The sequence below is a fragment of the Corvus hawaiiensis genome, chromosome 4 (genome assembly GCF_020740725.1).
Source record: "Corvus hawaiiensis isolate bCorHaw1 chromosome 4, bCorHaw1.pri.cur, whole genome shotgun sequence".
In the NCBI taxonomy this organism is placed as follows: domain Eukaryota; kingdom Metazoa; phylum Chordata; class Aves; order Passeriformes; family Corvidae; genus Corvus; species Corvus hawaiiensis.
In genome coordinates, this window is record NC_063216.1 from 13,892,122 (window position 1) to 13,909,829 (window position 17,708).

The 17,708-nt window shown below is 44.7% G+C and overlaps 1 protein-coding gene across 2 annotated transcripts in view; it reads right to left on the minus strand.

Moving 5' to 3' along the window:
- The window catches only part of LRP6 (LDL receptor related protein 6), a 121,311-nt gene extending 118,847 nt beyond the window's left edge, over positions 1–2,464 (minus strand). For both annotated transcript variants that reach the window (XM_048300958.1, XM_048300957.1), the window contains exon 1: positions 2,120–2,464. In XM_048300958.1, the coding sequence (XP_048156915.1) occupies positions 2,120–2,174 (55 nt within the window). In that variant the 5' untranslated portion in view covers positions 2,175–2,464. The remainder of the gene's footprint in view (positions 1–2,119) is intronic.
- Between the last annotated feature and the right edge of the window lie 15,244 nt (positions 2,465–17,708).

The window sequence follows — 17,708 nt, forward strand, 5'->3', positions numbered from 1 at the left end:
ATTGGCAAGCAAGTCTACCACAGTTTCTTCAGACTAATAGTTCAGTTGTCGCAAACCTTTGTCCATTTGCCTTTTCTACAAGAACAGGGAGGCTGATTCAGGAAGCAGAGAGGATGCTGCAATACACAAACACACACTATTACATTTGCTGAGTTTCTGTCTCCAGCACTGTCGGCTCGGCATCCTCTACAGCACCAAACTCACAAACCAAATAGTGAACTTCCTAACTTCAACTCCACCTTCATGTATAAGCTTATTCATACTCATGCTGGCACTGCCTCTGCTTCATTAAGGAACTGCTGACACTTCTGAACTCAACCCATTTTACTCGAACCTACTCTACTTGCATAGATGCTGTTTATTATCCCTAATGTATCCCTAAAATGTATAGATTAAACTCTATTTTTGTTTCTTCACGGTTCAGCTGTTCCTGCTGTTTATCTCTATCTAAAGTAACAATTAGCCAGTAGGAAAATTACTATCGTGTCACAAACACAGGATTACAACTTCAGCTAGGCAATCAAACAGCAGGGCACCATGAACACAGAAGAAACAGAAACGCTGTTCGGATATAAATGTCCTTGGCAATAGGCAGAGGTGAGAGATCAGAAAAGAAATGACAGTAATATGATTTATAAACTGAATGCTTCTTCAAAGTGTCCCATTAAGCACGAAGTATACAAAAATTTGCAAAAGCACATGCCACTATTTTGAGATTAATTTGAAGAAATTACTGTAACAATATTATGTGACATCACATACAACAGCTATTTCTGTTGCTGTCATTTGAACTAGACTGAACATCAAATTAAAGCCAAACACATGGTATATTAAGAATGGGTATGATTGTTACTTATTAAAATAAACTAATCAGGAAATAGTTTCTCCCTGTACTCCAGAGCCTATTTAACTTTTGAAAATTGGGGTTTAACTGCCACAACCTAAGTATGAAAAGTTACATATGCCATTTAAATAAGTATATTTGTATCTCTGCAAACAGGATACAATATGGCAAACAGATGCACAGGGTAAAAAAAAAAAGGCTATGGATGAGATGAAAATCTTTGTTTTCCAGATTACTGAGCAACTGGAGACCGAGCAGTTACTTCAACCTACACCACCTTTAGTCTAACTTTCATCGAAACACTCTAGTGGGGATGAATCCTCTAAATAAAAAAGTGGTTGATTAATTGCTAGCATTTAATCTCTTGCCCATCTAGTATGAAAAAAGTCAAAATCAAGTAAACAGCGAGATTATGTATGCAAACAGGCGATTTCTTCCCAGAAAGACTAAACACCAAGAAACAGTTACTGTAGTTAGGTTTACAGCATATAAAAAAAAAAAAAAAAAGCTGTTTTCTTTCAGATTGTGCCCTGCAAGACAAGAAATTTTGTTGGAGCCGGGAAACAGAATCAAAATTCTCAGCTACTTTAAGTGACATCCCCTCGTAAAGCACTCGACTGCTCATTTAAAGCTGTATGAACATCCGTGATGGTTCACCAGAGAAACACAAACTTCTCTCAAGTCCCCGCGCAGCACCAGCCCAGCTGAGAGCTGAGCATTCGCTGCGAGGAGAGGGTCGGTGCAGCCCCGGTTCCCGGGCACTCCCCGCTCCCAGACGCCGAGCACGCGGGGCTCCGCGCTCCCCCCGCACCCCGCAGGATGGAACCTCGGGGGAGAACGCGACCAGCCCGGCGATGGGCACAGCGGTACCAGCCTGACATCGGCGGGGCCGAGCTCTGCCCCGCAGCCGCCGGCGCCCACGGACTGCTGGGGGTGCAGAGAGACATGGGGGGAGTGTGCGATGGTTTAGGGGGATCCTTTAAAAAAAAAAGAAAAAGAAAGAAAGAAACTTGAAAACAACAATGGGGCGGCTCGGGACGCGGCCGGTGGCCGCTGGCAGGGCGGGCTGCTCCCGGAGCGGTTCGGGAAGTTGCTCAGGAGCCGGGGGGCGGCAGCGACCGGGAGCGAAGGAGGGAGCGCTGCCCCCGCGCCGGGCCCCGCGCCCCGCCGGCAGCCAGGCCTCGCCGCTCCCCTCCCGCACGCCCAAACATGGCCCCTCGCCACCAACCCGGCAACTTTCCCCCTGCCCCTCCCGCTGCCGTCCGCCCCGCTCACCTCGCATCAGGGAACAAAAACTGCAGGCGAGTAGGCTGCGCAGGACGGCCCCCATCTTCCCTCCCTCCTCGCTCTCACCGGCGGGGAGGCGGCGGCGGGGAGCAGCACCTCCGCTGCCAGTTCATGCTTCCAGGCGGGCGGGGGAGGCGGCGGGGAAGCGGGGGACGGGAGGCGGGGAAGGGAGGCCGCGGAGATCCCCTCTCGCCGGTCCCTAGCAGGCCACCGGCCCCGGCGTGCCGCCGCGGGAGCGGGCGCTGCCCTCCATGCCGGCTGCTGCTGCTGCCGCCGCCTCACCGCCACCGCCGCGGTCCTTCCCCCATCCACCCCTCCGCCTCCGCCGGGCGCGTACAGGCGCAGGGATACAGTCCTCCTCCTCCTTCTCCCCCTCCTCCTCCTCTTCCTTCTCCTCCTCCTCCCGCGCCGTGCCCGGCCGGCTCCCGGCGCAGCGCCCGCCCCCGGCACCGCTCCCGTCGGGGAGGGCCGGAGCGGAGGGGCGGGGGCGCGCAGCTCCCCTCTCCCGGGCGGGATCGAGCACACCCTCGGCAGCCTCGCAGCCGGGCAGAACCCCGACGGGGACCGCGGCCCGGCGGTGCTCCCCGAGGGAGGGAGGGTGAGCGGGCTTACGGCACCCCCGGAGCACAGGGACGGGGCGAGGTGGGGGGCGGCCGCATTCCAGCGGGACTACTTTGCCTCCCCTCGCCCCCTCCGCCGCCTGCGATGCGGTTCGGCCCTGGCCCGTGAGGACGGGACTACTTTCTGCCACAGAGCTGCGGCGGCGTCCGAGCGGCAGCACAAAGGCTCCGATCCCGATCCCGCTCACGCTCCCGCTCCTGGAACGGGCTGTAACGCCAGAGCATCGCCCGGGCGGCAGGCAGGCCGTGTGGCAAAATGAAGTTACGGTCCGTCCTTCCAGAGTGCAGACTGAAGAGCCATAAATCCCGGCCTTTCCCAGAGCAGAGGGAGCAGGCGTCCCTTATCAGCAGGAATTGCTGCCCGGCTGATGTAATGATGCGTGATTTATTTCCCAGCGCTTTTGGGGGTGCTGTGCGTTATTGTCCCCCTTGCTAAACTAAATGTGGTGGGCTGGGTTTGTGCTGCTTAGAGCAGTGTTATCAATGATATGAGTGGGTAGTGTGCTGTGTTTAAACATAACTTAGTCTTTTCCCCCTCTTGCATTCAAGTAAACATACCCTTTTCTTTCTGAAAAGGCTAAAAAAGTTAAGATTTTGTAATACACCCTCAACTGAAAAAAAACTTCCCTCCTTACTCTCTTTGTTCGTTCCTAATAAACAATATAAAATGCAGCTTTCTCGCATTTCCTCTAGATTAGAAAATCTACTTCATGATTTCAACACGTCTAAACGTTTTCATTAAGTCTAAACATCTACAGCACGTTCTCCCTCCCTCACAGAATGTGACAGCTGGTGAGTAGAATAATGATATGAAGCAGAACAGCTTAGAGCAACATTTGAGGTACTTACATTCCAAAATCGGTATTATTTTCAGGATTATTAGAAACTCAGAGAAACATTTAACTTTTACCTTCGTAGCTGTTCAACATATATTTTCATAGCTTTTCTTGTTATTACAGTAGGAGATAACATCTGGGCCAGATTAAAGGCCTGGGTATTGTAGGCTGATTCTAAAGGGCTCCTGGTGTCATGTGATATTATCAGACTCAGCTTTTACTGCAGAAAAAATTAAAAAATAGAAGAAAATAGAGGGGTTTTTTTTAATGAAGTATATTTCCAACCTTCAAGGTTGCAAAAAAAGATTTTGAAAGTGTAAACAATTCAGCTCAACAGCAATATCTGCCTAAGGCCAGGTCTACACTACAAAATTTTGTCCTTGACTGTCTGCTGGGTGAAATAACTTCCTCTGTTACTGTGCTGTCAAGTTGGGAGGATCGGCAAACTTGAGCAAGATCCACATGGATAATGGATGGGAGGACTTGCCATACAAAACGGTACCCTGGAGAAGAGAGAACCTGCATCCAACCCTTGTTTGTCACCAATAGATTTTGCAGCAGGCAGGCAAAAGGAGCACACTTTTATATTCATTTTCACTGTTTAATTGGAATCAAAAAGGAAAATGAGGTTGTGGTTGATTTGGGGTTTGGGGTTTTTTTTCCCCTCATAGTGTTTCCTTATACTTTTTCCATACTTGTAGTGTTGCATGATCTGTCATTAACCTGTTGAGAAGTATGGCAGATCCGTAATGAATTCTTTGTATCTTAATCATACAGTGCACAACTAAGGAAAACCTCAAGCCTGCACCCCTGCATCACAAAAACCTATTTCTCCACATGCTATTCCCTCTCACATCTTTTCTGTTTCTGCTGGAAACACTCTGGTGTCTTGACTGTCTCCCTTGGGAGCCTGATCCCCTGCCTGGTTGTTCTGACTCTTAAAGATGTCTTCCCTGCTGCCCAAGGTGACTGGTTTTATTTTTAGCTTTTGAGCACTTATATACTGTCATCCCTCACACTGGTGCATTTTGCTCTTTTTCTGTAATTCAAACCCTTTCCTCCTTGGGTTTCCTCTGAGCTAGTTAATGATAATTGGCTTCACCCTCCTCAGCCTAACTCTTTTCCCCACAGCCTGCCTAGAATCCTCCTCTGTTTATTCCAGCCCAAGTATCATAAAATCCTACAATCACAGAATGGTTTGGATTGGAAGGGGCCTTAAAGAACATCTATTTCCAACCCTCTGGCATGGATAGGAATACCTTTCACTAGACCAGGTTGCTCCCAAGTCCAAGTCCAACCTGGCCTTAGAACACTTCCAGGGATGGGGCAGCCACAGCTCTGGGCAGCCTGTGCCAGGGCCTTACCACTCTCATAGAGAAGTTTTTTCCTGATATTTGGTCTAGATCTGCCCTGTCTCAGTTTGAAGCCATTCCCCCTTGTCCTATCACTACATGTTCTTGTAAATAGTCCCTTGCCATCTTTCTTGTAGGCTCCCTGCATGTACTGGAAGTCTCCCTGTCACTGTCATGGTTTAGGAATGGTGCTCTCCAATTTAGTGCTCCCACTGAGACTCTCCAAACCATGCACTATCACTCACTCCCCCATCCTCCCTCTCCCCTCTGCAGCAGGATGGAGAGGAGAATTGGAGGCACAAAAGGCAAAGATCATGGGCTGGGATAAGAACAATTCACTGGAAATAGCGATGAGATAAGAAAACAAATAGTAAGAGCACAATAGTAATGACAGAGAGTACAAAAATGAAACATTATTGCTCACTGTGGGAACCCCGACAACAGACAATAAATTGTTCCCTCTGGTTCAGAACCCGTGCCTCCCCACTTCTCTATTCAACTCGGTTACTCAGCTGGAAGGAACCCCTTCTCCTCAGAAGAGATTCCCTTCCCCTCACCCCTAGCACTGACAGAAGGTGTATAGAATAACCGCCATGTCCTTGCCATGACCTCTCCTGGCTACTACAAAAATTAACCCTCCTGGGTGGAAGCAGGACAGTCACCCTGAAGCCTTCTCTTTTCCAGGCTGAACAATCCCAATTCTCCTAGCCTTTCCTCACAGCAGAGGTGCTCCATCCCTTTAATCATCTTGTTAGCCTTTTCTCTTCTCTCTTCTCTCTCCTCTCTCTTCTCTCTCCTCTCTCTCCTCTCTCCTCTCCTCTCCCCTCCTCTCCTCATTCCAACAGGCTGATGTCTTTCCTGTGCTGGGCTCCCCGGGCTGGAGGCAGCTCTGCAGGTGGGCTCTCAGCAGAGCAGGGCAGAGGGGCAGAACCCCCCTCCCCTGCTGCCCACGCTGGGGGCTCAGCCCAGCACGGGGGGGTTCTGGGTCCCAGCACACACAGCCAGGGCATGTCCAGCTCTCACCACCAGCACCCCCAAGTCCTTCTCCCAGGGCTGCTCCATCTGCTCACCCCCAGCCTGGATTGATCCCAGGGGCTGTCCCAACCCAGGTGCAGCACCAGCACCTGGTCTTGTTGAACCTCATGGGCCACTTCTGGGGCTTGTCCAGGTCCCTCTGGATTGGCCTGTCCTTCAAGTGTGTCACTGCACCCTCAGCTTGGTGTCATCTGCAAAGCTGTTGAGGCTGCACTCGATCCCTTCCTCTGTGTTATTAATGAAGATATTTAAAGAACGCTGGTCCAATATGGACTTCTGAGGGACACCACTTGTCACTGAGGTACATCAGGACTCTAAGCCATTGATCACTACCCCCTGCAAAAATGGTCTTTTTTGAACCCTTTTCCCCATCATTGCTTAGGATTCAAGACCAAGTCTATCTCCTAAAAGTTTGTAAGCTTTACTTCTAGTTCATACATGTAGAATTAACTCCATAGCAGAGGCTTTTACAAAGTAAAACAGGAGGGAAGATCACCACACACAAAAAAGCCTCCAACAGGCATGATTTCTCTAAGATGATTATGTTCCCTTATTTGAGCCTAAAGTCAAAGTAAGTGGAGAGGGAATGTCTCTTTTATTTTAGTAAGAAGCTCCCCTTGTTGGTTGCAGTTATTTTCATTCACCTTAGAAACGCTGGTTTGCTGGCTCAAATCCAGCTGAGGCTGAGAAACTTGGACAGCTTTACCCTTACCTCTGAACTTGGATGATGGCTCAATGACACAAGAGCTTTCACAGGATTGTTTTTATACTTGGTTAAATTCCCTGGTTTAGTCGGTGGCCCGGCTTCACAAGCAGTTGTGTCAGCCCCAGGACAGCAAAGGACAGCAGCTGGAGCTCATGAAACCAGCAGTGGCTGCCAAAGTCACTCTGCTTTTGAACTGTGCCCTTAGTTCGAGTGGAGTCAATGGGATCTTCTGTAGAACCAGAACCAAAGTCCCTAATGAGTGAAAGCTGTCAGAAGAAGATGGATGCTCAGCAAACGAATTTGTGGCTGCCCACATCACAGAAGCCACTATCATAACTAGCTTTCTCACTGAATGTTTCAACAAGAATTAATGGGCATAGCGTGCTGAAATGCTGGTCCCTCTTAAGGCAATAGTAAAGTTCTCACTGATTTCAAAAGGGCCAGGGTTTCATACTGAAACTCAAGCTCAAGTCCTCATGCCCCCAGCAGGAAAGTCTGCAGCAAAGGAGCTTGGGAAATTGAATGGAATGTTGCCATCCAATGATGCCTGTTACAACCATTTCACAGAATAAAACAGGACACCCTAACTTGTGACATCATCATCATCTTGCCACATTGCCCAGGTCATACAGTTTATAAAGAAAAACGTTTCATCCAACTCTTCCTCAAAACAAGGTCAGTTCTAATAGATGTGATAGAAATGCCTGACACAGTTTATCCTATTCCAAGAGTGCAATGGATTAACCATGGCATTCCTTCTTCAATGAATAGAGGACCAGATCATAATAAAGAATTTCTTCCTAGTATTTGCCCTCTTTCAGCTGGAAGCCGCTCTCCCTTGTCCTATCACTAATGCCATTGTGAAAAGCCCCTCTCCATCTGTAAGCCCCCTTCAGGCACTAGAAGGTTTGAAAGCCTCTTCTTCTCCAGGCTGAACGACCCCAACTCCCTCAGCCTGTCTTCATGGCAGACGTGCTCCAGCCCTGTGCTCATCTTTGTGCCTCACCTCTGGATCCAGCCAGTCCACATCCTTCCCATGTGGGGGCCCCAGAGCAGGATGCAGGACTCCAGGTGGGGTCTCATGGAAACAGAATCACCTCCCTCAGTGATCACGTTTTCCTTCTCACTTTTTCCTCTCATACCATATGAACTGCACCTTTTTCCCAGGATACAGGTGCCTTACAAGCAGATTTCCTTGAACAGTCACTCATGTCTCTAGTCCAGCAAATTTTCTCCAGGCATAAAACCTGACTTGTTTTTGCCATTACTATCACCACAGTCAAACCACAGCAAAAATTACCACTTCCACTAATTCTGGGGTAATTTCCCATCAGATAGCCCATCAAATCCCCTTTTTTATCACATACAGAGTTGCCTTTTCTCCTTGCATTTCAGTACTATTTTATTGTTACCCCCCACTCTCCCCTCCCCCCGCTTAATACCCATTCTTTCTTTCCCATCTTCTCTACCAGAAGAAGCTGCCTGGAGCCCAGGATGAGAACTGCATTTCTTTGTGGCTAAAAAAAATCCTTACAACAAAAACTTCACAGAGGAGAAGGTGCTTGAGTTCAGCAGCCCATACAGGCAAGCTAGTCTAACAGAAATCCAGCAATATCCCCACAGGGAAATATGGAATAAGATGACCTGGAAGGTTTGGGCATTTTCTTTATGCCTTTGGAGGAGCATTTGGACTCCCGCTGATGGTGCATTCAAGGTCAGGCTGTCTACCTACTACCTCTTTTCTCCTCTCCCGTCTCCCAGGGAGTTGAAAACAGCACTGCCTGAGGATACGCTTCTTCAGTGGTCATATTTTTCAGTGTGAACCATGCAGGCCTCTGATTTTAATTTGGCACTGCCCACCAGACCACAGGGCAAGTCCAAGACTTTCCTTATGAATATCTAGCCATGGCTACATTTCAAAGCCGTATTATAAAAATGTCATTTGAGAAAGTTACTGTTCTAAAATTTGTAAAGTGCTTTAATGCTATGTTGATACAGCAAAAACATCCTTTTAAAAGAGCTCACATTTCAGGCTGACAGACACCAAAACACTATTTTGTTTTAGCTTGCTCAGCTTTTCAAAACCAGTCAGCATCTGGGCTCTATTAACCATAACGTGCGTGCCTTTTAAGCAACAACAATTTAAGAATATTTCTTTTTTAACCGCCTTTCAAACCCCTTCAGCGTTTTGCAATATGCACAATATTTAACAATTCTGCTTTGCACTGCAGCCTTTGAAGTTTAAAAATTAGTTACTGGTAAAGCCTTGTACATTTTCTTGCACTGTTTTAGTCACAGGGCCTAGCGACTAGAACTTATGCCTATGGTCAAGAAAGGTAAGTCACTGTGTCACAATAATTAGCAATCTTTCCTACAACAGTTTTCGGTCTGTATGTGATGTGCAAGGTGTGACACACTGTGTGTGTAGAGAAGAGCTCATTTGCCACCTGCAGTAGCCACTTCTGGGCTAAAGTACTGTACCACAGAGTGCGGTTTATGGCAAGCAAAGAGACTCATCCCTCTTCATTCAGACTTCATGAGGAAGAGTCATATTTATATTTCCTATTTGCATTTCATATTTATAGCCATGTTCATATTATATTTATGTCGATATTTTTATCTTTATTTTTATCTTCATATACAGATTAGTCTGCGGTTCAGCAAAGACACTAAACACCTCAAGAATATGGATGTGGAGCATCAACCATGATATCTCTTCAGGGCTGTTGTTTTTATGAGCTGTTAGTCAAGTTCTCAAAATAGGCTAGAAAAGCACACCGAGTTCCTCAGAGCAGGAAAGGTTGCCCTCTAATGGTTAATCTTCAGGTTTAACGTCTGTGATGTTTAATGAAGTGCTCCTCTTCTAAGTGATTTGTAAGGTAAGGACGCACAAATGCAAGACGTTGGAACAATTTATTATTTAAAGGAAAACCCAAATCTTTGTTATCCTCTTAACTGATGAATAAATTAATTATTTAAAACAAAGATGAAGGCATATCCTTGGTAACATTTTAATTAAACTACCATTAGCCAGGGTTTCTCAGAGAAAGAGGGATGCCTCTGACAATTCAGAACTATTACTCATACTGGATTTGATAAATTTTATGTTTCACTGAGGGGAATGTTTCAAGGTCTGAAAAAATAGCATGAAACATATCCAGTTTATTTCAGTATCATAAAAGTTATTGTGAATACCCTAGAGCACGATGTCACTCTTGCATGAGTAAACTTCAACGAACAAAATTCTTATCTTAAAAAAAAATCAAACCAACTTTAAACCAACTAATCAAAAGGCATTGCCTGTTAAGGCACAGATGCATGTGGGTCCTTTAGCTTGCACTGACTCCATGTATAAAGGTTTCTGTGGCTTATGGCCAGTAACTCATTCTTCATGTGGTGAGGGGATGGAAGAGGCAATTATATAGGGCTGAAGTGTCATTCACTGCCTTTCCATTTTCATTAATTCTTTGAATAATTTCCTTACAGTGTAGATTTCAATAAAGACTCTTCCAATACAGCTGGCAACTAAATGTAGATAAGTGACAAAGGAGAACTCAGAGAAAGTCAGACCCAGCCCTCGAATATATTTATTTTAAAAGTAGTGGCTGCTATAAAGGTATTCTTGAAAGATGATAATATTCTATTTCAGAATAATTAGATTCTATTTTCTCCTCTCAAGAAGAAACAGTGGTTAGAGTGAGGCTACCCAATCCATTCCTCATCCTTCCTTTTTCTACCCTTTCCCCAGTCAAACCCACAAAGACAGTATTTGGTCACATGGATCTTTGCATAAAAGACAGGGAATGTTGTCTGAATAGCCCTGACTCATAAAGTTAAAGAAGTTAATGCAACTTCTAATTTTTTTTCCTTATTGCAATTGTGGAAAATCTAATACTTTTACAACAATTTGAAAAGGGCTTACACAGAGCAAAATCCCCATTTAATCTTGGCATATTAAGAAATCTTTTCTTTGAACAATACATTTAAAGTGCTATTTTCCCAAAACATTTTTTTCTTTTAAGATAACCAAAGCTCTAATTGTTGAAAGGAACTATGATTTAGAGTCCTATCTTCATTTGTGGTTTAAGAATCCTGGCACTTTAACAGGAGGAAACAATTAGGATATGCGTGGCCTAAGGTACACTGTAGCAGTAAATCATTCAGTACAGGAAAAGGTGTTCCAGTCACCATATTAAAAAACCCAAAACAATGGGAACCACCAACCCAAACCACTTAAAGATAGGAGACAAAAATGTTTGCAGGGCATTGTGCATAGCAGTTGTTCAGCTGTTGCTCCCCCTTTGTATACTACCCCTCAGCTGGAGTATAGAACTATAGAACAACAGAATGATTTGGGTTAGAAGGGACCTTTAAAGGTCATCTAGCCCAAACCCCCTGCACCTATAGCCCTAACAGAACTGACACCCTTCACAGCCACCATAGCCCTCACTGACCCCACAGGCCTCACAGCCCCCGCTGCCCTAAGAGTAGGCACTTGCGGCATTGAAAAGCTAGATTTGGAAGTGTTAAACATATAAATTTTTTATTATTATGTTTTTTCTGAAACTGACATTTACCATGCATTGATAAACTCTGATTAATGTCTCATTATCACATGAACAGAAGCAAAAATAAATTAATTTACATTATATTGGAAAGCTAGTCTCCCACAAATTCCATGCATCTCTTTTGTACAGTGACTTGCTGTATCTTCCCACTTTTACTCTGTTTTCTGCCCACGATAACCTTCTTCTCTGTTCCAAATGCCTGATGGTTTAGAGAGTCAGAAGATGCTCCAGGCATGAGGAAGTGAGCTGTACTGTACCTGCTTGCAGCACACAGACACTTCTTTGCTTGCTGTTTTTGCTATTGTCAATGCTCCTGAAATAATTTTCATTACCATCACCAAGGATACTCATTTTTTGGCAGCTGCAAAAACATCCCAGCACTTAACTACGCTTAAACTCACCCTTGAGATGGAGTGTCCGGCATATTTCTGGAAAAGTGGCCAGATGTAGCAACTCTGCTAGATGTAGCATGTGGATAGACTTCAGCATTCAGGCTTTCACTTTTCAAACTCTACCATCCTTTATAATGTTCACTTGAATGGGGTGTACCCTTGCTTTATGCTTTGTCAGTGTAGGAAAGCCACATCTGTATCTTGTTTAGCAGTGAGAAGCATAGAGTGAGCTGTTCTCATGGGTTTAAGACTGCATCTCACAAGCAAATTATTTTTTGCCCTTTCTAAACCAGAGCACTCTGTAAAGGCTACATACAGCATGTGCCAAATCTGAAGTCTTTCCAGGAGTACTGCCTGAGTTATCACATGGTGGAAAAACATTTGAACTCCTTATTTTGTGCCCTGGAACAAAAGAAGGACAACACTGTCATAGTTAAATAATCAGAGGCAGCTGGAAAAATGTTCTACAGATTCTTTCAGTACTCTGGGCTGAGAAGTTCTGTCATCCTGTAAGGCAATTGTTTTGAACAGTTAATGAGCCTCTAAGTGGGAGGACTTGACTTATAGCCATAAATATGTGCTGGAGGACCTCCCACTGACACCAATGGGAGCTGCACTGACAAAGACACATGACCACTGAAGTAAAGGGATCATCTCATTCACAGCTTACTCAGAGGACCCAAACTAATCTGGATCCTTACTTGGAGGATCAAAAAAACCTTGCTTGTAGGATCCAAATCCTTACACACAAGGATTTCAGTAGTGTCAGTGGAACTTGGGTTTTGGGGTAGGGAAAAAAGGTTCTTTCATAAAAGCAAACAGAAAAATTTACCCAGAAACTAATTAAACAGCAGGCAAGCCTATAGGAAGTCTGTCTCATAGTGAGGGGGTTTCCACCCTCTTCGCAGCACAAGAATGTATGTTTAAACTTTGTGCAAATTTTCCATCTAGGTGTTGTTGAGAATTGTTGCAAAAGTCACAGTGTCAAAGTCTAAGCTCCACTGATCACATCCTTTCTTCAGGGTAAAGCACAGAGAAACCCTGGTGATGTTCCTGGTAACTTTCAGCCAGAATTCAGCTGCTACTCTGAGGTAGCTGGTACCAAAGCATCTTACAAGGAGTTATTTTACCTCACATAACCATCCTTACTGGGTTGGTTTAACACAGCCTGGTTTTTGGTAGGGGCGGGAGAAAAGCTGCTCGAAACTTCTATGTCCAGCACAGAGCCAATCGCTGAAGGCTCTGACGATGGGCAGGTCACTAGCCCAATTAAACAAGTTGGTAACACCTCTGTGAGGACATGTTTAAGAAAGGAAAAACCGCAGGAAGCTCTCTTTTTTGCTTCTCCTGAGGGGTGATGAGGCTGCCACTGGGGCCCATGCCGGCGGGGGCCACCGGGGGCCAGGACCCCATAGCTGGGGCCCTCCCAAGGCCAGGACTGCGTGGCCAGGGCCCTCCCGAGGCCGGGTCCTCACAGCTGGGGCCCTCCCAAGGCCAGGACTGTGTGGCCAGGGCCCTTCTGAGGCTGGAGCCACCCGTGCGGCACCGGTGAGAACCACGAGGCCAGGGCTGGCTGTGCGGTGCCGGCAGGGACCACGTGGCCAGCAGCAAGAGACATGGCAAGCAATTCCCCAGTGCGGAGCCCAGATGAGATCAACCTCTCAACTGCAACTTACAAACACCAACTTTCTTCCAAGTCAGAGGAAAAGTGAGGACACATGAGGAGAACCAACATGGCAGCACCGAGGTCAGTGAAGAAGAAGGAGAGGGAGAAGGTGCTCCAAGCACCAGAGCTGAGATTCTCCTGCAAGCCGTGGTGAGGACTATAATATAACAAACTGTTTCCCTGTAATTTGTGAGGTGCATGGAGGGGTGCACAGATCCACGCGCAGCCCGTGAAGAACAGTACTCGTGCTGGAGTGTGTGGATGCTGAAAAGCTGTAATCTAGCAAGGAACTCAGAGAGAGATTACCCTTACTTTTAGAGACAGAGGAAGAGAGCCTTCCCTTCCAAACTAGAACAGCTCATCCTTAAAAGACTAAACCCCATGAACTTCAATGACCCACACTAGGCAGTTGTGGGAAGACTGCTTGGCCTGTGGGAGGGATTCACATTGCAGCAGGTTCAGGTGGAACGGCTGCTTGTGGAAGTTAAAAGCACGCTAGAAAAGTTCGCAGAGAACTATTTCCCGTGGGAAGGATCCCATGGCACAGCAGAAGAAACTCTTTTCCTCGACGATACTGAAGAAAGATTTTTAAGAAGTGAAATATTGACCAAAATCCCATTTTTTTTTCTTGCGCAGTCGGTGGAAAGAGGGAGGGACTGGGAAAGAAAGGTGTTCTGAAGATTTGCTTTGGTTCTCATTACCCTTTTTACTTTCAATTCTGTTAATAATAAATCTTTATACTGTTCAGTTTTGAACCTGTTTTGCCTTAAAGTGGTTCTTTTTTTTCAATAATCCTTAACTCATGAAAATGAGGTTTTCAATTCCCCTTCCTCTGCTCAACCATAGCAGAGGAAAATATGTAGGTGTTTCTTTTCATGGGTGCCTGGTGCTTAGCCAGCGTCTAACCACGACACTTACCATCGTAGCATTACGATGAAACACCTTTGTGGTCTTCAGAGTGACTGTTCAAATCAGCAAATGTTTCAAAACATTCCTTATGGTTTAGCCAGCTGTTCTAGATGTTAACTGCTTCCAAAATTTCTTTGAAAAAATACAGAGTGCACAAATTATCTGGTTACTACTCCTGCGTGTCATTGGTATAGCAGAATTTTAAATTTTCTTGGTCAATTTTCTATTAAAACAAAGTGAACCAAAAAGAAAAGGGATCGCAACAGCTTGAACATGGATTATCTAAACTCTTGCCACTTAAGAAAATGACATTTTATAGGATGGAAGGAGAGGAGTAAGAGAAAAACAGAAGAGAAATTAATGCATAGCCCTCAGGCCTTTTTTTTTTTTTCCATTAAGTGAGACAGTATACAGGAAACGGTGATCCAGCATAGTTGTACTGGAACTTAAAAATACTTTTATACATTGTTTATAATACCAAACACAAAGGAGACAAAGAGCAGCAGTTTTATGCTTTTGCACTTTGACACCCTCAAGAAGTGTAGAGACCTAAAGGAAAAAAACCAAATTTAGACTGTGAGATTAAGAGTGAGTGTAGATTTTCTGAAGATGGCAGAAAAATGTTCAATATATCCTAGCCCTTCAGGGGACCTACCCATCAAGATGCTGGGAAAGCATCTGGGAACAGCATGTACACTCCTGAAGGGATGTGCAAGACTTTTCAAGGATGAGGGGATGCAGCTATCCCACAACTATCAATGAACAGGAATGTAGAGAAGCACATTACCTGTATGAGAAGATGAGTAATGCACAGGGAGAGCACAGCTGTCTAGGCCCATTTCAGGAGGGTGACAGAAAAGAGTCTACAGAAGTATAGCTCTCTGTATGATGGGATGCTGCGTGGGAATTGCTGACTGCAGTACGGGCACTTTAAACTCCACGTTTTTATTGGCATGGAGTGTGGGATGGTAGGATCAAAGCATGTCATCAGATTCAAATCCACTAAGATGGTTTTGCAGGAGGAGGGAAAACAAGATCCAGTTTTGAAACTGCCTTCTCATGTAATTTTTTTTTTTGGTGGTTTAATTTCCTTGTTTGTTAGATTTTGTTAGTTGGTTAGGAACTTACTTGAAATAATCCTGAGTATAAGTGTTTCCTACTCCTACAGGAGTTAAAATGAACTGAAGCACTATTTGCAGAGAACACACTGTGCTGAGTTTGCAGCCCTTTGAGGTAGGGACTTTGCACCCTTCTCATCCATCTCAAATAGATTGACAGTGTCTTTCTTTATGATTGTTTGCACTGGTTATAAAATTTAGGCTATTTGTCTTACTGTACAATACCACAAAACAGTTTTGTTCATGACAGTCTCTATTTACACACCTTATGTTTTCTTAGCACTATAAAGCACCAACATGAACACAAGCAGCTACAGAATTTGTTATGCTCTCCGGGTGACAAAAGGCAATCAGCTTTTGGCCTCCTGCCATAACATAACTGGTTACCTTCAGAAAGAGCCACTCCAAGTGTGCGGGTTGTCATCATAGCGTGCTGATTGATGATCCAATTCCATGTGTGGTGCACAGTGAAGACCACAGGAGATGTCAATGGAAAAACAGAAAAGTGCACTGAAGTTTTAATGGTGGAAAGCGTAACAAACTGGATGGATTTTTTCGTTACTTTGTCTCGCTCCTTTTTGATTCATAATACAAGAGCATTATCCAGGCAAACAAGTAAGCTCCAAAAATGCATATAATAAAGCATCGTAGTCAAAAGAATGCTGATGGGAAATCTTTCTCCTTCTCTGTTTACTGGAAATGCCAATACATGACTAATAATGCAACCCAATTCAATGTCATTAGAGACTATGCTTAGTTTTGTTGTCTTCTACATTATATGATATAGTAAAAAGTTTTAAAAATATGTGTATATAATCCTCCACCCAGAACCTTTCAATAAACAAAAAGCTTTCCTATAAAACCTTTTGGCAATGAAATAGCCATAGTTTGGAAAGTTAAAAAAACCCAAACTAATTTAAATTTTTTAAAATCACCAAAAATCCTCAAAACTTGTCAATTTTATTTAATAAACTGTTGTTGCCCTCTAGTGTTCAAACACAGCTTGTAAAGGCCCCGCCAGAAAGATCCAAACTGGTCAGCTATCAATTAATTCCCCATTAGTTCTTAATCCAACATGACAAATGGGTGGGAAAAATAATTTTACAAAAGTGTTTCAGTACACCTGCCTAGTACCTTACTCTCTTTGCTCAAGCACAAAAGATGATTTCTCATGTAACAACATTTAAAGTTGTTTGTTTTACTTAAATGTTGTGAAAGGCCACAGAGGTCAGCATCCTCACCAAATGAGTGATGGTGCTTGTGCACCTCTCAGCTTTACCTCTGCCACTCACCGTGCTGGGCATGGGCTGGAGGGCAGTTCCTGATCACATGGGCCACACTGTAGAATCAGAGAGCGCTTTGGGTTGGAAGGGATCTCAAAGCTCATCTCATTCCAACCCCCTGCCCTGGGCAGGGACACCTTCCACTATCCCAGATAGCTCAGAGCCCCATCCAACCTGGCCTTGAACACTTCCAGGGACGGGGCAGCCACAGCTTCTCTGGGCAACCTGTGCCACGGCCTCAGCACCCTCACAGGGAAGAATATCTTCTCAATATCTAACCTCAACCTTCTCTCTTTTAGTTTAAAGCTATTCCTCCTTGTCCTATCACTACACGCCCCTGTAAAATGCCCCTCCTCCAGCTGAATGAGCCTGTGCTCTGAACAACCTTGAGATACATCTGCTGGTTTCTCTTGAGTGTTTTGCTACTGTACCGTAACCATACCAATTAATACCAACCACCTTTCCCTCCAACAAATTATTTATTGCAGCAGAAATGCACAGTGAGGATTCAGGGCTTGTTCTCAGCACCTCTCCTGCATTAAGCTGCTGTGATGGCACCAGCAACATAGAAAGCTTCTCATGAAGGTTGCAGTTCTTACGAGAGAAAATTATGGTCAACCTTAGATCTGCATCTGCATTTTTACAGCTAGGCCTAGTACTTATCATTCTGTGAACTCATTGTCCAGAAATGTTCCTCCTTGTCATGTTCCTTGACCAGAAACCTCTGAAAATAGCTATTAAAAAAAAAGAAAATAAAAGAAAATGAGGTTAAACAAAGCGCAGTCAACAAATAAGCTGATAAATTTGAGGTACTTTTCTTCTGTAATTTTGCTCACTTTTAAGAGGTTATCCAGAATGCTTTGCTTTTAACCATTGTCAGACTTAAACAATGTAGCAGACCAGCTGGTTTTGTGTATATAAAGCAATTTGCAGCCTCCATATAGTAAGAATTCAAGTTCTTGACACAAGAAACACTGACTTTTCTTTGATCTCTGAATAATGAAATTTTCAGAGAATTTTCTGCGTTTAGTTATTTAGAGCTTTCAGAAAACTTGCCTTGAGGCCATTTTTTGGATCACGCTTGCTTCCCAC